Here is a 25719-nt window from a genome sequence, read left to right as displayed (position 1 = left end):
TTCCCCTTTTAGGAGTGCGGCATACACTCAAAGGGGGTTGTGGGTGGATGCTGGAGTACGTGTAACGGAGGGATGGAGTTTACAACCGCAGGCGATGAAGTTCCGCTCGACTCGCCAAGCCACTAGTTGCTAGCGCGCCAAGAGTTCGAGCTACAAAAGAATTTCTGCAGAGCCTCACACTTTCCTTCTCTCCAACGACCTGTGCCAGGGCTCCCGTCCACCCTACGGGGTGTGCTCGGTCGAGGCCTAGCAGTTCGTCCGATACAAGGAGCCATCACTTTCCCCATGGTGTCAATTTCCGGTCGACAGGTCTGAGAGCGAGTCGGTAGCGTTTCTGCCTGAGTTCACCTGCGGGTTCGAGCTCGGTGGAGGCGCTGCCAGGACGACTGATTCCTACTCCCTTATGCTAGGCCGTCGGCCCTTGATGCTTGGGAATAACCCAGTCGCCTACATGAACACATCCCCCGGACTCCCTTTGCTCCACCCGCTCCCATGAGAGTATGATGCGTGAGCCGCCGACGCCTGCTACGTCTAAAGCTCTTTTGCGTGTCCTTTGAGGGGCAAGCATCTCGGTTGCTAGCTGCCTCAAAGTTAGAGCCTACCTATAGCAGCTTCAAATTGCCGGTGACCTGATCTATGACTCCCTTCGGTGCCGGTCCAATGCCTAGCACCGTTGCGCTACCACTCGCGATCTGCGTCCGTCCAGCGTCATGTATGATGTGGGCCACAAGCCCCAAGCTCAGCGCCTGCGCCTGCAGTATCTCCAGCTCCTCTTCGCTCTTGACCTGCAGCGCCACCTTCATCTGACCAGCCCGCTCCCAGCGCCTCAGTATCGTCGAATTGGGAGCGTATCGAAGAAAATGCTTGTAGCATGCTAGCGTCGCGTGTCCACACTGAGCTCCGATTTTGCCTGGGAACTGTTAGCGAATGTGTAATTGTACGGAACAAGCTTCCCATGCACCTTTCGTCATGCCTAGATCTGTCCGCACTACAAGCACGAGCTTGCATTCTTCGGGATTGTTAGGGAACTCGCTGGGTGCAGCATCGTCTTCGTCGCTGGATTCGTCCGAGTCGTCCGCCTTTCTCTTTTTGCGCGGCGCCTCTGAAATAGGCTTTCCTCCAAAGAGTCCGAGAGATTTCGCTTGTCCGATAAAGTAACCGGTCACGCCTGCGATCAGGGCGCACGCAATGGCGACGTTCGCCGTCGACGGCTGCGGGGTGTCTTGCATAGTGGATAGTGCGGCCTAGGAAATGACAGCCTTCGGGAAGGTAGGGCAAGTTGGTACAGAGTGGTACGTATCAGGGTTGTGCTATTCTTTTTATCATGTTGCAGTTCCGGCGGGTGTGTGTTTTGCAGTCAGTGATACCAGCTCCGCTGAAGTCGAGGCTATCGCACGGACCAAGTCCCATCTCGAAATCTTCGTCGGACCTCCGTCTCCCATCTCCCCATCCATCACCCTTCGGCCAGCTTCCCCAGCGCTGCTCGTTCGTGCAGCATGCCGCCCCGGTGCCAATTGCTCTCCGGGAGCCTGTCGAATCCTAACATTCTGCTCCGCCGTCCCCAATCGACGCAGCGCAGCTTCACCACCTCCTCCGCCCTCTGCAAAAACCCTCTCGCCCGACGACGCGGCGGCGACCTCGGCTCGCATCTCCCCAAACATGTCATCCCCAAAGACGCCGACATACCAGCATACCCCTATGGCCCCAATCTGCTGTTCAAGCAAGCAAACAAGGGGCTCTACGGCAGGCAGATGATCCAGTTCGGCAATAATGTCTCGCCCGACACTGAAACAAAGACGCGCCGCAACTGGAAGCCGAACGTGCTCTCGAAGAGCCTCTACTCGGTCGCCCTGAAGAAGCGGATAAAGCTACGCGTAACGGCTAAGGTGCTCAAGACGATTGACCGCGAAGGCGGTCTGGACGAATACCTGCTGAAGCAGAGCGAGCACCGCATTAAGGAGCTTGGTCCTACGGGCTGGGCTCTTCGCTGGACGCTGCTACAGAGACCTGAGGTCATTGCACGGATGAGGGCCGATGCCGCCGCCTTAGGCCTGCCCCAGGAGGAGATTGACCTGCAGTGGCCGAACCCAGCCGCCGTCGTTGAACAGACAGCCAAAGCAGCTGCTGAGGTCGCGGCAGAACAATTGACAACGGAGGAAGATGAGATCCGGGAGGCAACAACACCGACACGCATCGAAGAGCAAATTACAAACGAGAGAAGAAACCAGATCCGCCGCGCCGAGCACGAGATTACAAGGGAGGCTGCTGCAGAGTATGCAAAGGCGCTCGCTGGAGCGAAGCGGTATGTTAGCAGGGGCCTGGTCGATACTGAGGAAGAAGGCATCAAGCTGGCTTTCCTAAGAGCTCGGGAGCGAGCAGAATCACAGCTCCGGAACAAGGAACGCTTTAGAGAGAAGCTTGCCGCGCTGTTCGGGCCCTCCACAGACGCAAAAGATTTCGCGGCCAAATTGCGCGCCTACAAAGAGTCGAGGAACGAAGAAATTGCGGCTGCGGGAGGATACGAAGAGTGGAGGAGTCAGTCTATCACCCCGGAGACCGCCGCCCAGCACGCCGCAGAGGTTGAAAAAGCTGGCGGCCAAGCAGCGTGGGAGGCTCAGCGCAAAGCCGACATGGCCAGGAAGATCCAAGAAGCCGAACAGGCGCACGAAAACGAGACTCTTCCTCAGGAGGAACAGCATTTCCTTGAAACTGCGATTCAGAAGGCCAGGCGGGCAATTGAGGCTAGTCAGAATGGTGGAAAGCAAGCGTACGTGGAAGCGACGCTGGTAGATTGGCGAGCGGGTGACGCCAGTAGAGTGATGCCGCCGAGGCTGGAAGAAGAGTCTAAGTCGAAGGTGCAAGAGGTTAGCGGAGTCGATGCGTGGGCGGCTTTAGCTGAGTCGACGAAGGTAGACCGAGACGCGAGACCAAACACTTGAATGGGTCCTTCTTAAAGCCATGTTGACCGGCTTCATGGGTGTATGATGTATTGGAGGCATCTGTAACACTACTGTCTAAATCTCACGTAATGTCATTGCCCGAGGGCAATGGAGTGTTCTCTAATCAAGGCCCTCACTCACATGTCCTTTTTCTGAACGACGTATGATCTTTTCGTACCTTTTCCCCATCATAATCTCCTCCAAGTCAATCTGAGTTTCTAATTTCCCCTCCAGCGTCTTCCCTCCATCCATCCATCCCTCCATCCACCGCTCCAATCTCTCACCAAGGCAGTTCCTCTCCATTCCGATGCCACCACCGCCCCGTACTCTCCACCCCCTTACTCATCAGAACCCTCCAAAGCTCACTCGCCGCCTGTTCCGGCTCCACCGCGCCCTGTATCTCCCCGGCACCCAACCCGCCCGCTAAATTCGTCTTCACAATCCCTGGGTGCAACAGCACAACCGCCACATTCTTCTCCTTCAAATCCACAGCTAGCGACTTGAAGAGCGCGTTGACGCCGGCCTTAGATGCGCGGTAGGAGTACGAGCCGCCGGAGGAGTTATCAGCTATGCTGCCCATGCGGCTAGACATTACGGCGATGCGTGGGGTGGAAGCGGCGAGGATGTTGGGGAGGAGGGCTTGGGTTAGCAAGAGGGGGCCGAATGTGTTGACGGCGAATGTTTTCTGGAGGGCTTCGAAGTTGACGGTGGAGAGGGTGTCTTTTTCGTGGGGTTCCATGACGCCCGCGACGTTGAGCAACATGTCGATTGGGCGGTCGCCGAGCTTTTGCTTAAATTCTTGGATCGATGATGGAGATGCGACGTCTAGTTGAATGGCTTCGCAGTCTAGAGCCTTGATTGGGTCGCCGATTGTGATGTCTGCTGCGACGACGGTGTATCCCTGGCCTCAGGTGAGCATTGGCCTTGGTTTGAGAGAGTGCAAAGGCGCCGAGTACTTCTTTGACGAGGATTCGGGCGAGCGCGTTGCCGATGCCCGAATTGGCGCCTGTGACTACTGCTGTTGGCATTTTTGCTCGATAGGGTGAGTTTCGAGGATGATTTGAATGGGTTTGGGAGATTGCTCAATGATTACGCTGGGATGGATTGGGTTTGTAGGTTTACTGGTTGGCTATGGCGTATTAATAAACATGACGTGGAGCGCAATATGCGGGGGACCGAGGACATCATCACGGCGATTTTAGGTAGATGTCATCCGATAATATGGTCCGTTGGACGTCCACCGAAGAGGGGAGGAGTAGTTCATGAATAGGGACGGGCTGTTCACGAGATGTTAGATTGAGGCTAGCTGTGAAGGAGACCAGGTAAGCCATTGTAATACTAGCAATCTCTATGGCCATAAAGAATGTACTTCATCTAAGAGGAGCATTAGAGAATTAATTTGGGTGTTACGATATGATCGGTCAAGTATTTTCAGCCAGTGTCATGTCACGTGGAAAGTCAGCAAAACAGGTATAGTGCGAACCCCCACCTCCAGCTCACCTCGGGCACCAGGTGCTACCGCACGCTGCTCTCCACGCGCATTAGCTGGCACATGAGATAGTATAGACTCAAAATTTCCGCCCATGCTTTCAGCCATGATGAAAAGCTACGGTCGCCCACTCTTCATCGCTGGAATCCCCAACCAACTGAGAATCGCTCAGCCCAATGCCTCAGACGTTACGCAAGTGGACCAGACGTTTCCTCTCCTTCTGTTGCCGCGAGAGATACGAGACCTCATCTACGCGTACGCCTTCGCCCTAAACACCTCATCTCCAGGAGCCTACGAAGTCTTCATCGGCCTTTCCGGCTTCGAGTACAGGTCTTCGAAGATACCAGGTACAGACCCCCGCCTGTAATATGGACTCAGCTCATCACGTTGCAGATTTCTTGCCGCCTATCTGCCGTACAAGCAAACAACTCTACGCCGAAGCAACCCCTGAATACATCAAAAGCCGCTGTTTCATGCTCTCCGACCGCTCCAGCGCGCAGCTCCTACGCGGCTGGCTCTCTACCCTCTCCCTAGGCTTTACAAGTATACGAGCCCTCAACGTTTCCCTATGCGGCAGCCGCCACGATTACCACGACGCGACTGGTGCCGTTGCATGTCACTGGGCGCTCATTCTTCGCTGTCAAAATTTAACGCACCTTACTATTCGGCTGCCGAATTACTCCGAAGTGCTTGTAGCGAGGAGGTGCTCCGACCCCAAGGATCCGCGATGGGAATCCAGGATGAGGCTGTTGCAGCTGGAGAAGCTAGTTGAAGTGAAGAGGCTGAGAGTGCTTATGCTTCATGGCGTGTGGTTGGCGTTGAGGACTTGGGTTGATTATGTTTTTCGAGTGGAGAGGCCGGATGTGGTTGTTAAGATGTATGGTAAGGGCGGACTACTGCTTGTTCGGTGATCTACTAGCGTCTACATCTAACTACCTAAATGGGTTAAAAAGTCGCGTTGTTTAGCCTATGCGCGTGATTAAATAGCACAACGCGCCAAATGCTCATTCGTACTTCATTGTTAGCCGAGCCGGGCGATAGCTGCAGGGCGAAGCTCCAGGATGCAAGCACCCCTCCTCCTCTACACCATGGGCTCGCTATTACTGCGCTGCATCCAGTTCTTTGCTTTGGGGATTGAACTATAATAACTTCAGAAACTTTCGTGCAATCCAAATCGCAGGATCCCATCATGGCATCCAAAGTAGATATCAAGGTATGGGCATTCACTCATACGTGCTCGGCTCATCCAACTAAGCCATCATTTAGACCTATCCGGGAATCATCATCAACGCCAAATTCATCCCTACCACAACAACCAGACATTCAATCGATCCCGCCACCGGCGATCCGCTATACGAAGTCCCCATCGCACGCAAACAGGATCTCGACGCTGCCGTAACAGCTGCCCGAGATGCCTTCAAGACATGGAGCAAGACCTCCTTCGACGAGCGCTCCAAAATGCTCCTCGCTTTCGCCGACGCGATCGAAGAGAACACAGAAGACCTCGCGAAGCTCGACACAATGGAGTCCGGGAAACCGCTTGAACTCGCGAAAACTGAATTCGCCATGACGATCCAATGGCTCCGCGCTTTCGCAACCATGGAGGTCAAAGACGAGATCCTCGAAGACAGCGACGAGCGAACGATATACCGGACTTTCCCACCGCTCGGCATATGCGGCGGTATCGTGCCGTAGAATTGGCCGGTCCTGCTCGGTGTCGGGAAAATAGGTCCGGTGCTGATCACGGGCAATTGCTTTATCATGAAGCCCTCGCCCTACACGCCGTACTGCGATCTTAAGCTCGGCGAGCTGGGCATGTCAATCTTCCCGCCGGGCGTATTCCAAGTCCTCAGTGGCGACGACGATCTGGGGCCGTAGATGACAGAGCACCCGGACATCGACATGATCTCTTTCACCGGGTCCATCGCCACTTGGAAACGCGTAGCAGCTAGCTGCGCGAAGCGTTATGTGCTTGAGTTGGGTGGAAACGATGCGGCGATTGTGTGCGAGGACGTGGAGATTGAAAAGGGCATGCTCAAGATTGCGACGCTTGCGTTCTTGAACTCAGGCAGATCTGTGTGGATGTGAAGAGGATATATGTGCATGAGAAGATGTGCGACGGGTTCCGCGATGCGATGGTGCAATTTACAAAAAGCAAAATTAGGACCGGGGGCGGGTTTGAAGAAGGTGTTGTAGTGGGGCCGCTACAGAATAGAATACAGTAAGTATATGCCCGCCATCTTAGCATGGCTGAGCTGAACGACAGGCAGATTCGAATTGGTGAAGCAAATGTACTCTGAGATCGACAAGCAAGGCTGGAAATGCGCGCTCGAAGGCAGCGTCCGCGCCGACTCAAAAGGCTACTATATCGAACCCGCTATTATCGACAATCCGCCCGAGGATTCGCGTATTGTCATCGAAGAGCCCTTTGGCCCTATCGTTCCCCTGCTGAAATGGAACGACGAAGACGACGTCATTGAGCGGCTAATGCGTTGCGGACTGGCCTCGGCGCGCGTCCGTTTGGAGCAGAGATGTCTCACGCGCTGAGAGAATGGCTAGGAAGCTCTCTGCAGGAAGCGTGTAGGTAAATTCGCATTTTGATGTCGCGCCCAATGTGCCATTTGGTGGGCATAAAGAAAGTAGGATTGGGGTGGAGTGGGGGATTGAGGGCTTGAAGCCGTATACGAATCCGCGGAGCTTGTGGGTGTGGAAGAATTTTCGAGTAGATAGAGGTACGCGTCGGGAAAAGTGGTAGAGGGAGGTAGCCAAACCTAGCTATCTATGTTGGCGTGCACCTCGGCTCTAGGTGTGAACTGCAACTGCAGCGGGAGAAGCGTCATGAGGAACGTATCCCGAAAGCGCTCGTCAAACTCTTCCCCAGTCTCTCCAGGTGCAAAATCGACAACAAAATTTTGAACGATCGCAGACACAGCAGTCCGCAGGCTCAGAAACGCCAGGTTCTTGCCTGCACACGCATGCATTCCTAACCTATAGTCAGTATAGAACCTTCGCAAGACGAAATTACTAACCGAGCTGGAACGGGAAAAATGGCGCGTCATCCGTCCCCATCTCCGTCCTTCTTTCTCCGAATCGCTCGGGTATAAAGTCATTTGGATGCTTCCACCACCTTGGATCGCGCTGGATGAGGAGGTACGGAACAGACACGTTAACGTTGCCTGGAATGTACGTGTCGCCAATTCGGATGCCTGAATCGGGCGTTTCTCGGGATCCACCTTGGATGATTGGAGGCTTGAGGCGCAGGGTCTCATTAATAATGTCGTCTATGTAGGTTATCGTCTTGATCTTCTCGTAGTTCCATGTGGTGTATCCTTCTGGAATGGCGGTGTCGACGAGGTTGCGGAGCTTTCTTTGGACAGCGGGATGCTTGGCGAGATAAAAGAGCACGTTTGCGAGCGTGTTGGCGGTGGTGTCGCTGGGGCAGATTAGCCCTATGAAGAACCGTAAGGCCAGAGCACCTACCTTCCAGCGATAATTACAACACGAGAATCATCGGTCAATGATTCGCGCGTTGGCGAGGCAGAGACGTCCTTATCCTTGATCGCCTTCAGCAGCCATGACACGATGTCTTGCGGCTCCTTCTCGCTATTCCACGTCTATCGGGGACATTAGCCTCCCCCTGATGCGCACCAAGTCTGATTGATACTGACTCTTTCCTTCTCCTCCAGTTCCTTCTCGCACACGCTGAAGAACTCGGAGAAGCTTGCAGCTGCCCCTGGAATGGTCCCGAGCAGGTTCAGAAACCACGGGACGGTCTGAAGGACGCCGAGAACAGCGATATGTTCATGGATACCTTTGATAGCGGGATGCTCTTGTCCGCTGGCGAGACTGTTGAAGTCTTTACCAAAGCCGACTTCGCCCATAATATCGAAGGCGAATAGCATCGACCACTTCGTGATATCGACTGAACTTCCGGTGCTCCCATACAGCTGTCTGATCAAAACATCGGCTTTCGACTTGACGCGTGGCTGGTACGATGCAAGTGCTTCTCCCATTTAGTTACACAAAAGTGCGAAGACGAAAGACTAGCTTACCTTTAGTTGAGAAACCTCGATCCCATGCGCGACGCCGAAGCCTGTACTGCTTCGTATCGCGGGTCATGTTGATCGAAACCTTGTTGGGATCGTTCCCACTTTGGCCGTACCAAGTCGACTTCCTACATTCTGTGTTCGGCCCATAGATCGCTGGGATGGCTGCTTTGTCGAGAATACTGATTTCTCGAGGCCCTGGGGAGCGTTAGTAGCATACAATAGCGCCGGACGTTAGATTTGCCTGTCCGAACAATGTCTCCATATCGCTCATGCAGCTCGCCCAACTCCTTGTAGAATTGGTATCCCTTCGCGTTCAGGTACGCAACGTAGAATCGCGTCAATCTGGCAAGGACAGGCCCGGGAAACTTGCGGCATCGGTGACCAAATAATCGGTAGACAGCAATGCTAACGAAGAGGCTGACATTGAAACTTAAAGCAACGAGAGATGTCTGCGCAAAGGCAGTCACAAAGCTTCGCCCGGGGCCGAACCCGTAAACGCAAACGCGCCCTAAGAATATGAATGTGTAGAAGGTCAAATAATGAAACATATAGCGCTCAAATTCGAGTGGGGAGATAGATGTAAGGAACAATACACCCAATAGAGCGCTTGTAAAAGGGATGTAGAGAGCATCTAATAGAGAGATGGCCATTGAAGCAAGTAGAGAAGAAGCCAGTCTTGATGTAGTGTAAACTCGTCGGTTGTCGAGATTTGCGAGGGAGGGGCACCGTTGAAATAGTGATACGGTGTACACGAGACTCCAAGAACTGCAGGGCCAGAAACGGCATGGTGTAAGTAGCCTCAGGATACCGGGATATGCTCACTCAGCAGACGGGCTCGCCTGATTGGAGCGTGCCGAAGAACCCCTGAAGAGACCAAGATAGGAAAATCTTAACCCTCCCTTTGTGCATTGAGTGGCCTCGCTTAATTTTCCGCATATGGGTTGCGAAGGTGTGCAGGATTCCTCGCGAGCGGAACGTCTGCTCCATATATCGATGAGGTTTAGGAGAAGACATCCAGCCGTGCCGCAGAGGCGTGATGAAATCTTGTCATAATAGACGCGAGGACCCGAACCATGCAAATGTTGCTGATGTTCTTCTCCAGCGGTCTTGGAAGATCTTCTGGAGCCTGTGCCTCGTCGATGGACAGAAATCCTAGTGAAGCTGATGGAGATCTGAATGGGAGATGATGCACGGGTTCGTAGCCCTCGAAGGCTTCTACGAGCGACATGTACACAGCGATAAGCAGCAGTTATTCGGAGGCTCTACAGTATCTCAGCTCCTCAAAGGCTCCTCGCTCCCCGGGTTGGCGGCCTCTCATCGTGTACCATCCAACTCGTCTCACTTCATCCTACGCCGATGCATACCCAGAGATAAAGCGCTTGTTCGTACTTGTAGGCGCCACCGTTGTCGGGCGCATGAGCCGAGCGCTGCTGTGGATATGGACGACGACTGAGATTCGTGACAATGGAAGAATGTACGTCCAGCCGAGAGTGCGGGTAGCCTACTCCGGAACGGGCGAGTTACGCAAGCTCAATCAGTGCGGCAAAAGAGGTCGCGAGAGATGTAGGCGCAAGGACGGGACAAGGCTGAGGCTAGCGCCGAGTGTTGAACTCCACTCGTGCGTCCTGACGTACAAAGATGCGCTGATGTAATGGACGCAGAAGCACAGGGCAAAGAACAAGTACTATAGGGATGCATGACGAAGATGGAGTGTAGAAGACACGGGTTTAGGGAAGCGGGATGGATGGCTGGGGTATCGATAAGCGATGACGTGTACCCGAAACTCGACAGATCGGTCGTTCCTGCATACGAATCATCTTGCACCATCTTGCACCCTCTATCGACAGTCTCGACCATCTCATCGTCTTCTTTTAGCCATTTGGACGCCTTTCGCTGGGGTCGAGTGGAGAATACCCGCGGCTCGGGACTGAATTGGTCTAGCGTTTTGAAACGCATGGTGGTGCGTTTCCATCAGATCAACCCGTGAGCCACGAACCGCTGGCTATCGTCCCATATACCTGAGTGGAATAGCTGCGTTCTCCTTTTATCTCGTTACATCAGTGGCGCTTTCTGTCATTTACTTGCCTCATTTGTTGTCTCCCTCACTGCTGCGTCCCCACAGTCGACGGCCCCTTGTGCATCCTCTCGAAACACCGCAATTATCTCCATCCCCGCGGGCTTCGCCGGTGGCGGTGCGGCTCATACAAGCTTTTCGAGCCCGGTCTACGTTCTCCAAACCTTTCTCACCCCGGGTCTTCAACGCGCGCATCCCTTTTAGCCATCTTTTCCCGCCTCTGAGCCGGCAGCGAGCACGATCAGGAGACAGGCACATCTATCAAGCTAGAGAGTAGTCTGCCGATTTCCATTTAGATGGCGCAGTGCGATTCGCTCGTTTCGTTTCAATTGTATTCCCTGGTCGGCTTTTTATGTACCCCGGAACGCCACAGCCTCTCTCCGCATGCAAATCGGCTAGCAACCCCTGCCCATTTAACATCACAGGGCGGCGATTAAATTGGCCCCAACGGATGAAAGGGGAGAACTTCTCGCAAGCGGCGAAACAGTGCTACCTACCCCACACAATCGAATAACAGCGTGTCTGAAGCGACGGGAATTCTGCCTAAAACACGGGTGTACACAGTACAGCCCGCCACCAGAGAGGACTTTATATTCGTGGAGTGCTGCTGCCCAGAGTTGATCTGCGAGCATCTTCATCCGAGGTTCTACTCCAACATCGAATACTCCAAGACTTGTTTCATCCGTCTCCAACCATGAAGCTCACCGCTGCTGCTGCCCTCTCCCTTGCCGGCCTCGCCGCCGCCAACCCCGTTGACCTAGCCGAGAGGCAGAGCTGCCCCAAGGTCTACGTCTTTGGCGCTCGTGAGACTACTGCGCCGGCCGGCTACGGTACCTCTGCTGGTCTCGTCAACCAGATCAAATCCGCCTATTCGGGAGCTGGCTCTGAGGCAATTGTCTACCCGGCCTGCGGAGGCCAGTCGCAGTGCGGTGGTGTCTCCTACGACAACTCTGCCACCCAAGGCACGGCTGCTGTTGTCAAGGCTGTCACGGCCTACAACCAGAAGTGCCCTGACACTCAGATTGTCCTCGTCGGCTACTCCCAGGTACGCTCTGCCCGAAGTGCAAAAGCGTCTTCATGCTAATAATACTCAGGGTGGTCAAATCATGGACAACGCCCTCTGCGGCGGAGCTGGCGGTACCCTCACCGGTGCTGCTCTCGCCGCCGTCAAGGCCGCCATCTTCATGGGCGACCCACACAACCGCGCCGGTCTGCCATACAACGTTGGCACTTGCACGAATCAAGGCGTAAGTGCTCATCCAATCTATGTTCACTGCTCCAGGACACTAACTTCTCGTAGTTTGCTGCTCGCCCCGCTGGCTTCACGTGCTCGCCGGCCTCGTCCAGCATCATCCAGTCGTACTGCGACTCCCAGGACCCGTACTGCTGCAACGGCAACGACGCCAACCACCACCAGCAGTACGTCACCATCTACGGCAGCCAGGCCATGACTTTCATCAAGAGCAAGATCACCGCTTAAGTGGATGCAAAAATGGAAACTGCTACAGACTGCAAGGAAAATGTACACCTCACCTGTACCTAGTTAATCCAAAATGTATATACGGTCAACTGTGTTCAACCTTGCATATGCACGTGAAAGACCACCAACTTTGGGATCACCTGGGGCACGTGAGGATTATGAGACGTAGCTTTGCGAAGTCGCCTCCGCCCGTGAACCGATGATATAGCTGATAACTATTCTTATCCTGCGTGCAGCGCTGGTCCTCGAACACTGCGAAACATTTTCCCGTGGGTAGTGCGGCGGTGTTGGAGGACTACGCCGTCTCCGTTTCACATCTCGAGCAGTGTCTTCCACTTGGAGTTTCCTGAGGCGCCAACCGCCACTACGCCGCAGCGCATCCAACGCCATGGCCCCACAGTAAAACAGGCCATGTTCGAACATAAAGTAGCTGCCACTTCCAAAGCCCTATGTTTTCGTGAACACTTCTCTATCATTTCATTTTCTTCAACCCGCGTAGTCTTCCATTTCCTCCATCATGGACCTCCAACGCTACAACCGCAGACAACGCCTCAAGCAAGACATCATCATCCTCATCCTCAGCATCGTCACTCTCTCCGTCTCAATCCCGTACGCCACCCAGCTCTGGAACGATGCTGAAAGATACGTCGCCTCTTCTCCCTCCTCGTCGTCGAAGATGAACGACCTCCTCGGCTCAAGCCGAACTACGCACATGCCCCCAAAAGAGTGCGCACACCCAGAGCGCGCGGCCTAAAAGAGGGCTAGCTGATCAGAAATGTAGATCCCTCATCCCAATGTACGGCCTCACACCACTCGTCGCAATCGCCATGACAGTCCTCAGTATCAGCCTCTACTGGAACGCTGTGCAGCCGCTCGTCTACTCCATTTCTCTGAGCGCCTTCATGTTCGTTGGATGGTTGATCACGGTTATTTTCTGGGGCCGCTGTGTGCATGATGGGGATCGAGGTTCTCGGGCTGCTTGGACGAAAGGTAAGCGGGTCATACGGAAAGTGTCACCGGTTGAGGAATCGACTGACTGATCTGCATACAGTATGCATCCAAGCAACGATCTATAGAGACCACGATGTGGGGCGCAGGCTCGATTGGCTGGGCGTTGCTTCTGCTTTCTTTGCAGCGTTCTTATTGCCTTGGTATGTATGCGTGGATATTTCCCCTCCCCGTTTCTGGAGAAGAGGATGAAGCTAATTCCCGAATAGTTATTTGCTGCAAATTTGCTGCGCTGTGAGCGATTTGCGTAGAAGTAAAAGTATGGACGTGAACAGGTCGAGTAAGGAAGTGGTGGAAGAGGAGATGGAAGAACTGTAAAAGTGCATTGGGTAGGATGGAGTTAACGTGGCTATTCAGGTAAAGATGGTCGTGGAGCGATACTGGTTATCGGAACAATATAGAGGTGCCATTTAGTAAACTTTGCAAGGTCCTACTCCTGTTTGACGCTTAAATTCGTGGTCCTTAGTCAAGCGTTAAAAGTCCTCAGTGCTGATCATCACTCACGCTTGCCCTGCCGAGAGCATTCTCCGAGCATCTCTCGTGCGGCTATGACTCTCGTGAAGCTAGAGACGCTGGTGACGCAGCACTTACTTTCCCGAAAAGCTCTTCCATGTTTGGGCAAAGCACTTCCATCTCGCTGACGCTCCGCGCCTCAAGCCAATCCTTCAGCCCCCAAAAGGTCTCCAGCCCGCCAATTCTCTTCCCGTCACCCTCTCCACACTCCTCGTGCTCTTGCTCTATCTTCTTTAGCCTCTTCTCCAACGCCATAAAGGGCTTCAGCGTCAGCCTCACAGACTCTGCAAGCGGCATTGCAGCGAGACTCGCAATATCGTACGTCCTCGCCATAGCATCCACGTCCAGCTCCCGATAGCCGTGCGTAAAGGTAAATGCAAGCTCGCGCAGATCAATCATCAGCTCCACATACCGAAGATTCGGAAGCGACCTCAGCAGCTTCGTCCCATTCGGAGTGAATATGTCCTTCTCGAACAGGTCCAGTCCCAGCAACTCAAGCTTCGTCAGCATACCATATCCCTTGCCACAGTCCCACTCATTCAGCCAGACGAACAGGTTGTAGATTGCGACATCGCTCGGGATAGTGAAAACGGCGTTTCGCAGAATGAGCCCGGTGACTTCGTAGTAGAAGACGTGGTCGATGTGGCGGAGGTCGGGGAGACGGATAGCTTTGGTGTCGGGGACTTCGATGTTGTGGAATTGTGGCTCCCAGGTGAGAGAGAAGGTGTAGATGAGATCTCGGACTTGGCGGGGCAGGTAGAGTAGCGTGTTGCCGCGGTTGAGTGCGCCGCGGTAGGATATGACGGTTCGGAGGCGGAGAGGTGGCGTGGTTGTGGTGTTCGAGGAGGGCGGACTCGGTGGGTAATGGAGCATTGTTATTGCTGGAGGGTGTGGCTTTTCTGCTGGGATTTGTAGTATAGCTTGAGCCTTCTTGGTTCTCAAGATTCCTAGCTCCGGAAGCGTGAAGGGTGTGTAGGAGATAGTACTTGTGATTGGGAAATGAGTGGGTTGAGAACCTTAGTAAGAGATATTGGGAGTCACAAAAGATCTGATATGGGAGTAGAATAGAAGCACGAGCGAAGTAAAGGAATAGAACATTTTTATTGCACATTCCCATTGTGAACAGCCGACAGTTCCAAACTTGAATTAGTGGATATCATATTGAATTGGACAGGTGACCACCAGTTCTTGAAACGCCTCGTTGGTTCCGATTCAGCCCTTGCAGCACCATCATCAGTATAGAATAGGTGGATGGCGCCCGTCTTCTGTCTGCAAATGCGTCCGAGTCTTAAGAGTAAAGAGCTATCGTTGATGATACGCCATCCTCTCGAGAATCCTGTTGTCAAGTTACAATTATCAAAGAAGATATATCGTTGGGGCGGAAGACATACCTTGTAAACCAGTGCCAGGGTCGCGGTGAAGCCAATAGCGTTGTCCGGGATTGGTTTCCGACGAGGCTACTCAATCTCCTCATCGTCGACAGGAGAAGAGTATCGACCTCCAGTGTTGTACTCGCAGAATATTTCAACGTCCATCTGCTTTCGGCGGAATAGCTCAGCTAGCCAGCTCTTCAAGCCCCAGGCATCTTTCAATCTCGGCATTTCTGGATGGTGGCGCGCCGTGAATAGTTCTTCTAGTTCCGATGCCGTGAGGTCGTCCAAGACGCTCTGATGCCTCGCGTTACAATACATCAACTTGATGCATAGGCGGCGGAGGGTACTGATTGACGACAGTGTAGCGAGGTCGTAGAGAGCCGTTGTAGCTAGGAGCATGTTGTCGAAGACGGTAAGCATCCCAGGCGTGTAGAGCGCAAATTCGCGCAGCGGAAGGTCTACCACCATGGAGCGAAGTTTGTTGCAACGGCTCAGAAACCCGATGGCCGCAGGAACAAACTGTGGCTCGGGTAGCACCTTGTCGTGGACCTCCACCGACTTTGTGTTGTGAGCGTTGATCCTATCCTGCCACCACGTTCTGACCTGCTCTGATGGCACCTTCCGAAAGGTATCGAAATCGTCGAACATTACTGCACGCACGCAATGAAAGGCATTGAATGACTTCTTCGCTTCTAGCCATAGTACGACTTGCGCCAGGTTAGAGGTATCTCCTATAGCGAAGACCAACGACCTGAGGACAGAAGGCTCCGCTTCACGGTACAACAGCTTGCTCGCGAGCATGAGCTCGGTCGGCCCGACAGTTGGTCTCCCCTTCTCGTTGACGCGGAGTAGAGCTGTCATTCCAACGGAGCACCATTCGTAGATTTTGTCGCGGATTTCGCGCGGAAGGTAGAGCAGCGCATTGCCGCGGCGCCGAGCTTCGCGGTACGGCGTCGTGGCAGTGGGACTGGGATTTAGTCGTAAGGAAACGAAGTCCGTCGCCGGGGAGGCCATGATCGATAGTAGATGTGGGTCTGTTGTTGAGAAGGTGAGCTGATGCCTGAAAGTTCTGGCGGAATCGACAAGCGAGCTATGAAGTGGGCTAGCGTCTTGGCGTTCCCAAGGAATGAATACGAAATCACATGCTCTCGTTCCGTCTTCAAATTCACTTCGATTATTAGCACCTAGCAGCCAATAAGTGGAAACCATATCTAACTACAGGTCGGCGATAGTCTGAGGCTGCACACCAAGGGCCCTTGATTGCTACCTGTTCTAAGCGAATTGTGTTCCCCTCCACCCCTCCTTCACCAACATTGACCCCAGAATAAAGCCTTCTCATTGTCACTACTCGCCACGCGAGAAATGCAATCTTCGGTATAACCTCACGCTCAATCTCTCTCTCATAACCAGCAACTCCGGAACCTCACTTTTCAACTCCGCTGATCGCAACTACTCCACACACAAACATGACATCCCAATTAATCACTCTCGGCGCCATACGCGACGCGCTCAAGAAATGCACATCGCCCCACGCCGAGCCGTTCATGTCGCTGCTCAAGAACGGCAAGAACTCGCCGTTGAAATGCGCGAAGTCGGTAAAAGACCGCTTCGGCCCGACCGACGACGATTTCCCGCGTGTAGGAAAGAGGCAGTCTCCTTTCGGTACCAAGAAGCTTCCTTCAGCCGAAGGTCTTCGCGACATTCTACTCAACGAACTTGAGGCGGAGGAGGGAGGGCCAGTTTACTTCCCGCCGCCGTGGTCGGAAGATGAAGGAATCGATATGAGTGCTGAGGATGCAGCGGCAGTGCTTATCAACAATATCACCGATCCCGATTACCAGGCTGATGGGCTGATTCCGAACCTGCCTTGCCCCACGATAGACGACCTGTGCCACGATGGCAAAGAGCAGGGGACTAACGTCCTCTACGAGACATATACGACTTGCTCTGTACTTTCTAGCAACACTCTACTGCCCCTCCAGCACCACAATGAAACTACGAGCTTCTCCACTCTATTGACTGGTAGCATCGTTTGGATGATATGGCCGCCAACGGAACACAACCTCAGCACTTTGCAACAAGCATACGAAGCGTTCGCCCAAGGCTTCGATCCCGCTAAGCTGGACGTTGCACCCGATCTAGTCGGCGGGGTGGCCTTCGTGCAGAGTGTGGGCGAAGGCATGCGCATTCCTTCATTCTGTCCAATGTTGGGCCTCGCGACGAAGACTTCAGTCCTCTCAACCTATTCCATATTCACTGCCGATGTCTTCGTCCCCATGCTGCGCAGGATACCGCTTCTCAAAGCGTGGTGGCAGACAGAGGTCAACGGCGAGGCGAAGCGACTCGACTTTGGTGCAGGCATTTCCGACTGTTTGGCTCGCATCCTCTCAGGCTCCTTCGACAAGTTCAACGCGCTGAAAGATAGACATGTCCCGGAGAACGGCCCACTTCACACCTCTCTGCTAGCTTGGGATGAGGTAAAGGATGACTTGGTCGGAATTATGGACGACGAGACTGCGAAAGCGACGAGGAAGACGTGGACGGAATTCCTGATTGCGGTTATCGGAAGGAACTGCGCAATCTGCGGGAAGAGCACGCAGAGCAAGAAGCGCGAAATGGGCAAGCATTTTGATGGTGCACACTGGCCGAAGCAGCAGAACGCGGCTAAGCGGGTAGATTCTATGGAGCTCGACCAGGTCGACGAGGATGGAGATAATGCTATGGTAATCGTGGAAACGGAATAGGGTCACGGTGATCCGACAGAACTGGTCAATATGTGGTTAAAGCTAGAAAGAGCAAATCCACGAGGAAAAAGTGGCGGCTTGTCTTCAGCATCTCAGGAGCTCATCGGATGTCTCTTTGGTCTGGTCCATGTTCCTTTCTTCATTGACAAATCTGCTCAAAAGAGGATTGCCCTGACTTTTTGGTTCGCGGTGTTCAAGGCCTGGGGTTAGATCCGACAACTTCCACAGAGGGTGATAAGCCCGCGTGTTAGCAAGGGCTCGTTAAGGGAACTTCAATAATGATATTCTTATGGTGCCAAGTGTTCCCGGGTAATTTTCCCGCCTTCCATGAATGTGATTCGCCGCTATGCTCATGCAATGCTTTTCCATGATATACCGGTGCGAGGTCCTCGTTGCATCATGTCCGTCACAGCAACGGGGAAGAAATCAGAGCAGACGTCAAAAATCTTCGCAGCAGTTCAAGCAGGATTAGCACTTCAAACTTGTGTCGTGGCTTATCGTTGGTGGACGGCGGCTGCCACGATACCTAGGTAGTATGGCGTCTGCCCTTTACCATAACGGAAAACTTGACTGAGGGAACCACTGCGTTCTCTCACGGAAAATCGGCGCGGTTTGTCAAGCTTGGGCCGCGGAAAAGCTAGAACATGGAAAGAAGCGCAGGAGATGTGTGCTTCCTGCTTTAACAGAGAGTCTATATAAACTCCCCAACTGAGCCCTGCTTTTCTTCTTTCTCCACAATCTTAGAAATTTGTCGCTTCTCTGTTCATTCTACCACTGCCAGTCATACAGCGCCGAGAAAGCTCTTAATTGGTCCATTCAAGCATTTCTTGCCGCAGAATATCAACAAATATCTCTTGGAGATAGCTTGGTCAGTCAACAAAAGCATACGTTGAGAATTCCTAGTCACCACTTGTATTCATAGCACTCACTCCTCACCCTGCCTCTGTGGACCAGCAAACTAAAGCAACCAGACCGCCACTGCCATAACACTTACGCTCTCTTCTCCATAGTACTACACACTTGCAAGAGAGGGCAACAGCGCTGCACTATACAAGAGATAGCATCCATCAGCGTAACAATGCTAATTCCAAATTTCCCCCTATCAGGAGACGCTCTCCCTTCCGAAATGACCAGGTGCCAGAATGCCGCTCTTGTCAGCTTTATAGCCCTCTTTCTCTTCCGTTACGTTCGCGCGGTCCTCCACCTGGTGGCTACATAATGAACAAGCCAGCCTCAGTCCCGGAAAAGCCATCATATACTGCGGCGGACGTGACAGTTGTGGTGACAACTGTCGACATCTCTCATATGGCGATACACGCTGTCGTCCGTTCGATCTTAGAGCATGAGGTAAAGGCTTTGATTATTACCACAGCCGGCAGCGGTATTCCCGCTCAAATCTCATCTTTCAACACCGTGTTTCGCGACCAAAGGATCCTGTTGCTACACCGCGCGGAGCCAAATCAGCACGAGCAGACAGCTGCGGCAATGAAGCACGTCACGACTCGGCTCCTTGTTCTTTCTAACGACCATACGTACTGGCCCTCTTCACCAAGGTTCCTACCGTCTCTTCTCGCTCCATTCGAGGACCCCAAGGTCGGCGCGGTGAGTCCCATCACCCCATCTCATTCCGCGGATTCTGGAACTTCTGGGGAACGATTTATCTCCAACAATATGGCCGCGCGTTGATGGCCTCAAATACCATCGACGGCGGAGTAACCTGCCTCCCGGGCCGCTTTGGTGTCTTTCGCTCTTCAATTTACGCGTCGTCCGACTTCCTCTGCCACTACCTGAATGAATACAGTTGGTGGTTTGGCAAAGCGTTGGACCTTTGAATGCTGATGATGACAAGTTTCACACTCGCTGGCTGGCGACTCACGGCCGTAACGATTTGAAGTGTTTTGTGAATGCTTCTGGCATTCAGAACCGACATCCATTCTATCCTTGACTAGCTCTGCTCGTTCCAACGAAGATGACTAGAATGGCCGCATAAGCCGCCGTCAATTCGAGGACATCCCTCCAGGTCCTCCTAGATAGAGAGACTATTCCCATAGCGACCCCAAGAATACACAGAGAGGAAGCTATTGGGTTCGTCTTGATGATCGAATGTAGTGTCAAGATGAGCATGGGAACAATGAGCATCAAGCCGAACAAGGCACCCCAGACTTTGGACATCAGCCCATCCGTCCAATACATATACGAGGTGACTATGCCGCGATAGATGTTGTCCTGCCACGCGTTCTGATATGTAACGCCGTTGGGATCCGAGTTTAAGCGTTTGTTGAGAGTTGGTAGGAGCGTCTCGTGGAATGGGAACAGCTTCTTGGAGGAAGGTGGCTTGAACTGGAGTTCGCACATATATTGGTAGTCTCTGATTGCTTGGCCTAGACATGCTGTAAGCCGTGGGATATGGACGCCGATTTCAATGCTTACAATAGTTCCGAAGGAGTACTCTCAGACGATCTAGCTGCTCTTTGCTCGTGGTTTCCTTATCGCAAAGCTGATGAAGCTCCGACTCTAGTTCAGCTTCATAGCCGTGTAGGTTGAGATGATGTAGCCGTGGGAAAACTAAGACACCCATAGCGTCCATGTCCTGTGAAGGCGAGTCCTCGGAGTGGGCATTGAGCGCTTCATGTGCAAGGAACGCGTAAACGTCGTCGCCTTTCTTGGTTGTGAAGCGGGTCGTGTGATGTATTGGCATGTCAATGTCGAACACCCTTTGAAAAGAATTTAGGATCTCTGAGCGGAGCGGCAACGGATCTGGGCCATGCCATGCCGAATTTGGTGCAGGAAAGATGAAAGCGCCGAGTGCATCATCCTTGTGCTCTGGGACTCCGTTCGAATGAGCGCCGCGGTTTGGACGGTGGTGTTGACCTGAGGTATTGGATTTCGGGCCGGCCATGGTGGGGCGTGTCACCGCTGACAGGCTCGAGATGCCGTTGCTTTGGTATTGGTTCCGGCTTCTAGTCGGAGCTAAGCGCGCTCTACTGGTATGTGAAGGTTCTGGGAAGATTTTCGAACGCTCTTCGGCGTGAATGGTATTCTTCTATGCTTGAGACGGTTCTGTGGCTGCTCTATCGCCTGATATCACTCAATCCATTCTAGCATGCTAGGGAACACCATCACAAGATTGTGGCTGGCATGGGAAGCGGGTGATTGGACCACTCCGCCCGTCACTATGCGTCCTTCCCTGGATTTGCGGAGAGCTCATGGCGTGACTAGTGAGAACCGGTGAGGAACCGTAATCGCGTCGGGTGGGTGGCGAATGCCTGCTGAGCCCTTCGCCTTGAGCCGCCCTCGCAGCCTTCTTTGTGCCGGTGTAGATATAGACCTTAGAAGGTGGTGAAGGAAGGATAGGGGAAGAAGCGAGGGAGCAAGGGTAACACGTTGAGGTTGCACGTGTCATTGCGTTTTAGCGTGATGGTCCGTGCGCTAGGGGCTTTTCTCCATGCCGTCTGCATCTCCATGCCCGTAGGCAAAACACCGGGATCAATGCATTTCCTTCCTTTAATTCCGGACCACTTAGCTTTCATTTCCTTCGACGCAACTCTCTTATGATGCATCTAGGCGTTGAACAACGGTTCGGCAAGAATTTGGCGGTCTCCGTTCTCAGAACACAATCCACGCCCAAGAAATGTGTCCATCAACGTCATTTCAATCGCCGGACAATCTACACATCGGTTCATAAGTTGGCGCACCGGAAGACTAAAATGAAACAAAAGAGAAATGTAGAATCAGAAGGAGCCAGTCCGGCTCCCCCAGGCTCAAATTTGCCCGAGCAGAGCATGGAGTCGATCAGCGGGAGCGTTGGCGAGAGAAAACGTTCATCCTGGAAAGACCTTCGGGCGAGACTACGGGCATTATGCGGCGCACCGTTGGCTACTTTCGAGCGCTTGGACTTCAAATCCTCGTCGCCCAGAATCGGCAGCGGCTCCGGGCACCAGCTGCTGGCATCATGGAATATCGATCATACCGATAACATCTACGTACCTGGCAAGTTCCTGATAGCAACGGAAATTGCTGTAGGGTTTGAAAACTCATGTTTGGCATAGGTGCTCCGCCCCGTCTGTCGCTTCCGACTTCACCATCGATAAACCTAAATTGGAGCCTTATGCCTGCAACCGTGGTGCGAAAGGTTCGCGGCTTAAGCACGTCTTCGGATCCCTTATTTGAAAGTGCTCGCTTCATGAGCCCCAAATTCGAATTTCGGAGTCTGGACGTGTTCTGCGACTTGGAAACTATTATCGATCTATACAATGGACGAGACATGATCACAATATCCACGCTACCTGGAACTCCGGCTTTCCTATCCAGGCTCAGGTCGAAGTCTCTTTCTCGATTTTCGGCTCCTAACGCCGATGGGAGGACGGAATTGGGTCCTGATCCCCGCATAGGAGCTCCTTTCAAATGCGAATTAAGCACTGTCCAACAACGAGGGTTTGCTTTCGAAGCAGCAATAACCCAGAAAGAGACGGGCCTCCCTCCCCAAACCAGACATTTTCGTGTCATTCGCTATGATTTTGGCCAAATTGCTTTAGCCATCAGGTTCGAAGTTGACGCGTGGGAGCCGGTAGCAGACCGTGCCTTGCACTCTGACTCCGGGTCTCATAACAACCGATACGATGTTTCCGATCATACGGCTAAAAAAGATAGGGGGACTGAAAGAAAAGTCATCTTGGCAGGCTATGTGGTTGATGCTTCGGAAACTGTCGAGATCAAGACTTCGAAAGACGACATACGCGAACGCTTCAAAGGCTATCTCAGTGACCAGTACCTAGCTCAAGCTTGGTTTTCCCGGAAGAGCAAGCTGTGCTTAGGGATGTACAATTCTAATCACGATTTCCGAGTGGAGACGAGGAATATGAGCGAAGGCTTTGCACTTTGGGAAAGGAAACATCGGTCTCGCCTCCGGTGGCTACACAATTTCCTCCGCAGAGTGACTACCGAAGTCTCGAAGTCATCAAGCAAACACTGCGTTGCGGTGCCCTTGAATCGAAGCCCGGGTGTCGAAGGCAGACGGTGGGAGCTCTACGAGGTGGAATCCGGCGGCCTAAGGTTTTCCGATCATATGGACTTTCTCGCAAGAATGGCTGAATACGACTCCCAAAGCGATCAAGCCTGCTCGAAGGGGGATCGATCTTCCTTTCCTCTCGAGCTCAAAGATCTATGCCGACCCGCCGTGTCAGTGGGATGAGGGATGTTTGCCCGTAAAATGACTGGCGCACCACGCGGGAAAAATTCAAGACAACGCCCTCTCATACAACAAACTCGCCGAACACATGTAGGAGCCCAAAAATTACCCTATATTAGCCACTAACGGCGATCATGGGGAAGGCCCTTGTTCGATACCTTTCTATCCGAAGCTCTAAAATGTGCTAGGCCTCATCCAGAATGATCTCCGATATCCTCTCTGCTAGAGCATATATCGTGGACATTGGATGGCCGGGTGGCAGGAACGGCATCGCACTCACGTCCACCACCCGCAACCGCTGCACACCGAATACTATACCGGCGGAGTCCACCACAGCCGTCTTATCGTCTTTCTTTCCCATCTTGCAGGTACAACTCACGTGCGAGATAGTCCGCGCACTACTCTGGATATACTTCAATATCTGCTCGTCTGTCACAGTGCCATTCCCGGGCGCCACTTCCGACCCGACAATGACTGTGGCGAGGAAGGGATGAGCGATAATCTCTCGAGCCCTTTTTATGCCGGCTATGGCTAGGTCTTGGTCAAGTGGATCTGTCAGGAAGGCGACATGTATTACCGGCGGATCGAGCATAGAAGGTGACGAGATTGAGATGGTTCCACGAGAGAACGTATTGACTAGCACCACGCTTATCCCTCCGTAGTCATCGTTGTCTGGAGGTTTCACACCTGGGTAGGATGAATGGGCCAGGAACTCTAAATCAGGCCAGTCTTGCGGAACTGCGTCCAACGCGGCAGCGGTCTTGTTGGACACTAAGCGACGAGGAACCTTCTCCCATGCTATTTACGTCAGACGATGGCTCAGAGACACATCAAGAGCAAGTAAGGTACTTACAAATAACCTCGCCGCCCGTACTGGCCAACGGCCCTGTGCCATCTCTCAAGTAATCTCGAACAGCAGCAGCATTTTTAGCTGGAGAGTTCAACACTGTGGAGCTAGGAAGCTTCAACTTGCGAGTAACTCCAACAGAGGGATGGTCCTGCAATGTATCAGCCATGTACCTGCAGCCAACCAAACTGGACATACCTCCATCCCCTGGCCCACACCAGGTGCGTCGACCAGAATCTGGATCCCGAACTTCTCCAAAGTCTCCTTCGGACCAATACCACTCACCATCAACAACTGGGGACTCTGGAAAGCACCAGCACTCAAGATTACTTCTTTGTTCGCCGTGAGCCGGAAGTCTTTGCCCAGAGTATTGCACAACACCCCCACGGCCTCCGTTCCATTGAAGACAATCTTCATCGCCATAGTCGAAGGATAGATGAACAAATTAGCCCGTTCCATCGCAGGTCTGAGATACGCCGTCTCAGATGAATCGCGAACTTGGGTCTTCGCATCCACCGTGCGCAGATTCCAACTAGATCCGATCAGCTCGCCATCTATCCACCCCGGGAGTGGCTTCATTCCCAGCGCATCCACAGCTTTCAGCAGCCACGTCGTCCACGGCAACACCCAATTCGTATACGAGATAGAGACCGGACCAGACGTCGCGCGGTCGCCAGCCGGATCATACGCCGGCGTAGCGTTCGCAGGCCGTTTCGTCATATCTGCCTTATGGAACGTAGTCGACTTGTCGAAATACGCCTTGAAATTCTCCCACTCGTACGCTGTGTCGCCCACGTCCTCCGCCCACTTCTTATACGTCCCCTTCGTCGCGCGATGATACACCATATGATTGCGCGCGGAGCTACCTCCCAGCGTCCTGCCCCGCGGATAATGGATCCGCTGTCCCCCGATGCCTTCCTCCGGCTCGGTTCTGAACATCCAGTCGACGAGCGGATTCACGTCGTCGAAGCCGAGGCCCGCGCCGTTCCAGACCCAGCGCGGGATCTGCGACTGGTTCCCGTTGCTGAGCTCGTAGAAGCTGCCGGCTTCGATGACGGCGACGGTGTGCGCGCCGGACGCGGAAAGGCGGTTTGCGAGGACGAGCCCGGCGGTTCCGCCGCCGACGATGAGGTAGTCGTAGGTTGCGTTCAGGCCGGGGATGCCGAAGGAGCTGCCGAGGAGGGGTTGGCCGGTGATGGAGTCTGCGGGGGCGGAGGACGTTGTGGGGAGGAATGCTGAGAGCGAGAGGAGGATTGTGACGGCGCGAGATAGGGCTATGGAGTATGCGCTTGAGCGCTCAGGCGTGTGAAGCGCCATCTTGACCTTCAATTGTGTGCTTAATCAAGAAGCCAGCATGCAGTAGTCGCGTTGGGCAGAAAGTTCGTGCGGAGAGCTAGAATATATTTCTCGAAGCTACCCTTGCCATAGCTCTTCCTCCTGCACGCACGCTCTCGTATCCTCATCTTGACCTGCATGGTCTGGTCGGCTTGCTTCCCGCATCCAGATATTCCGCCCATCAACTACCTGTGCGCTCAGCCCTATCTGCAGGGGCCGGGGAAACCACCGAGAGTTACCATCCCGCCGGGTACTCTAGGCCCTTGGCTATCTAAAGTAGCCCTTCGTCCCTCTTCTTTCCAGGGTTAACTGTCCCATTTTATGATGTTTGGTTTGTGTCCTTAGTCAGTTGCACCTGTCATCAAATAATTGTTAAAGATATGGTAGACGAGGGAGTAGAGATGCAATGCGAATTCGGGACGACATTCAGTTCAGCAGATATCTGCATTGCATGATGAGGGGTACCTCAAGAGGGGTAGTTAAAATGCAGGGGGATATGCAGGTGTGCTTACTCATTACGCATGCAATCCTTTTATCCGACCAAGCAGCTTGCCCGGCGGAAATGATGTGCGTCAGTACAAGGGAGACGGAACTCACCGCCCCAATTCGTGAACGTTCACCATATGCAATGCAAGAAAGAGAGGCTTGAGATCCCATTGTGTTAGCTATCTTCCCGTAGA

The 25719-nt window shown here is 53.3% G+C and overlaps 16 protein-coding genes across 16 annotated transcripts; 9 read left to right on the top strand and 7 right to left on the bottom strand.

Annotated features, from left to right (window-relative positions):
- Positions 1–122: 122 nt before the first annotated feature.
- BU26DRAFT_473223 (PTH2-domain-containing protein) lies at positions 123–1343 on the bottom strand. The gene is made up of 2 exons (XM_033825460.1): positions 962–1343; positions 123–910 (listed from the first exon to the last, which is right to left on the bottom strand). Exons 1-2 carry the CDS (start codon positions 1227–1229, stop codon positions 603–605), a joined length of 576 nt encoding a protein of 191 aa, XP_033691751.1. The 5' UTR covers positions 1230–1343; the 3' UTR covers positions 123–602.
- Positions 1344–1444: 101 nt separating this feature from the next.
- Positions 1445–3077, top strand: BU26DRAFT_513529 (uncharacterized protein). The gene has a single exon (XM_033827645.1). It carries the CDS (start codon positions 1497–1499, stop codon positions 2937–2939), a length of 1443 nt encoding a protein of 480 aa, XP_033691750.1. The 5' UTR covers positions 1445–1496; the 3' UTR covers positions 2940–3077.
- Positions 2968–4182, bottom strand: BU26DRAFT_513528 (NAD(P)-binding protein). Its single transcript, XM_033827644.1, has 2 exons — positions 3896–4182; positions 2968–3840 (listed from the first exon to the last, which is right to left on the bottom strand). Exons 1-2 carry the CDS (start codon positions 3965–3967, stop codon positions 3220–3222), a joined length of 693 nt encoding a protein of 230 aa, XP_033691749.1. The 5' UTR covers positions 3968–4182; the 3' UTR covers positions 2968–3219.
- A 292-nt stretch (positions 4183–4474) lies between these two features.
- On the top strand, positions 4475–5425 carry BU26DRAFT_513527 (uncharacterized protein). Its single transcript, XM_033827643.1, has one exon. The coding sequence runs from the start codon at positions 4797–4799 to the stop codon at positions 5337–5339; it is 543 nt and encodes a 180-aa protein (XP_033691748.1). The 5' UTR covers positions 4475–4796; the 3' UTR covers positions 5340–5425.
- Positions 5426–5617: 192 nt separating this feature from the next.
- On the top strand, positions 5618–6500 carry BU26DRAFT_546001 (aldehyde dehydrogenase; the record flags this gene model as incomplete). The annotated part of the gene is made up of 2 exons (XM_033831809.1): positions 5618–5641; positions 5695–6500. The coding sequence occupies 2 exons, from the start codon at positions 5618–5620 to the stop codon at positions 6121–6123; spliced, it is 453 nt and encodes a 150-aa protein (XP_033691747.1). The 3' UTR covers positions 6124–6500.
- Positions 5718–6975, top strand: BU26DRAFT_599382 (Aldedh-domain-containing protein; the record flags this gene model as incomplete). The annotated part of the gene is made up of 2 exons (XM_033835093.1): positions 5718–6302; positions 6699–6975. The coding sequence occupies exons 1-2, from the start codon at positions 6190–6192 to the stop codon at positions 6973–6975; spliced, it is 390 nt and encodes a 129-aa protein (XP_033691746.1). The 5' UTR covers positions 5718–6189.
- A 224-nt stretch (positions 6976–7199) lies between these two features.
- Positions 7200–9127, bottom strand: BU26DRAFT_414789 (putative benzoate 4-monooxygenase cytochrome P450; the record flags this gene model as incomplete). Its single annotated transcript, XM_033823087.1, has 6 exons — positions 7200–7411; positions 7458–7861; positions 7909–8042; positions 8097–8431; positions 8481–8672; positions 8695–9127. The coding sequence occupies 6 exons, from the start codon at positions 9125–9127 to the stop codon at positions 7200–7202; spliced, it is 1710 nt and encodes a 569-aa protein (XP_033691745.1).
- Positions 9128–11245: 2118 nt separating this feature from the next.
- On the top strand, positions 11246–12031 carry BU26DRAFT_415404 (carbohydrate esterase family 5 protein; the record flags this gene model as incomplete). The annotated part of the gene is made up of 3 exons (XM_033823112.1): positions 11246–11596; positions 11646–11798; positions 11852–12031. 3 exons carry the CDS (start codon positions 11246–11248, stop codon positions 12029–12031), a joined length of 684 nt encoding a protein of 227 aa, XP_033691744.1.
- A 471-nt stretch (positions 12032–12502) lies between these two features.
- On the top strand, positions 12503–13430 carry BU26DRAFT_513524 (uncharacterized protein). Its single transcript, XM_033827642.1, has 4 exons — positions 12503–12757; positions 12813–13021; positions 13083–13182; positions 13249–13430. Exons 1-4 carry the CDS (start codon positions 12549–12551, stop codon positions 13355–13357), a joined length of 627 nt encoding a protein of 208 aa, XP_033691743.1. The 5' UTR covers positions 12503–12548; the 3' UTR covers positions 13358–13430.
- A 92-nt stretch (positions 13431–13522) lies between these two features.
- Positions 13523–14425, bottom strand: BU26DRAFT_499366 (uncharacterized protein; the record flags this gene model as incomplete). Its single annotated transcript, XM_033826401.1, has 2 exons — positions 13523–13585; positions 13631–14425. 2 exons carry the CDS (start codon positions 14423–14425, stop codon positions 13523–13525), a joined length of 858 nt encoding a protein of 285 aa, XP_033691742.1.
- Positions 14426–14677: 252 nt separating this feature from the next.
- On the bottom strand, positions 14678–15951 carry BU26DRAFT_513523 (uncharacterized protein). Its single transcript, XM_033827641.1, has one exon. It carries the CDS (start codon positions 15937–15939, stop codon positions 15010–15012), a length of 930 nt encoding a protein of 309 aa, XP_033691741.1. The 5' UTR covers positions 15940–15951; the 3' UTR covers positions 14678–15009.
- Positions 15952–16306: 355 nt separating this feature from the next.
- BU26DRAFT_599377 (uncharacterized protein) lies at positions 16307–17884 on the top strand. The gene has a single exon (XM_033835092.1). It carries the CDS (start codon positions 16392–16394, stop codon positions 17667–17669), a length of 1278 nt encoding a protein of 425 aa, XP_033691740.1. The 5' UTR covers positions 16307–16391; the 3' UTR covers positions 17670–17884.
- A 901-nt stretch (positions 17885–18785) lies between these two features.
- On the top strand, positions 18786–19479 carry BU26DRAFT_28592 (glycosyltransferase family 2 protein). Its single transcript, XM_033821561.1, has one exon. The coding sequence runs from the start codon at positions 18888–18890 to the stop codon at positions 19353–19355; it is 468 nt and encodes a 155-aa protein (XP_033691739.1). The 5' UTR covers positions 18786–18887; the 3' UTR covers positions 19356–19479.
- On the bottom strand, positions 19393–20708 carry BU26DRAFT_545995 (uncharacterized protein). The gene is made up of 2 exons (XM_033831808.1): positions 20100–20708; positions 19393–20050 (listed from the first exon to the last, which is right to left on the bottom strand). The coding sequence occupies exons 1-2, from the start codon at positions 20566–20568 to the stop codon at positions 19605–19607; spliced, it is 915 nt and encodes a 304-aa protein (XP_033691738.1). The 5' UTR covers positions 20569–20708; the 3' UTR covers positions 19393–19604.
- Positions 20709–20894: 186 nt separating this feature from the next.
- Positions 20895–22951, top strand: BU26DRAFT_28581 (uncharacterized protein). Its single transcript, XM_033821560.1, has 2 exons — positions 20895–21659; positions 21719–22951. Exons 1-2 carry the CDS (start codon positions 21221–21223, stop codon positions 22858–22860), a joined length of 1581 nt encoding a protein of 526 aa, XP_033691737.1. The 5' UTR covers positions 20895–21220; the 3' UTR covers positions 22861–22951.
- A 90-nt stretch (positions 22952–23041) lies between these two features.
- On the bottom strand, positions 23042–25179 carry BU26DRAFT_536772 (GMC oxidoreductase; the record flags this gene model as incomplete). Its single annotated transcript, XM_033831369.1, has 4 exons — positions 23042–23655; positions 23711–23855; positions 23903–24906; positions 25152–25179. 4 exons carry the CDS (start codon positions 25177–25179, stop codon positions 23042–23044), a joined length of 1791 nt encoding a protein of 596 aa, XP_033691736.1.
- Positions 25180–25719: the final 540 nt, after the last annotated feature.

Source organism: Trematosphaeria pertusa (genome assembly GCF_010094035.1).
Source record: "Trematosphaeria pertusa strain CBS 122368 unplaced genomic scaffold BU26scaffold_1, whole genome shotgun sequence".
Classification (NCBI taxonomy): domain Eukaryota; kingdom Fungi; phylum Ascomycota; class Dothideomycetes; order Pleosporales; family Trematosphaeriaceae; genus Trematosphaeria; species Trematosphaeria pertusa.
Note: the sequence above shows the minus strand (reverse complement) of the source record. Positions and strands in the feature narration are given on the sequence as shown.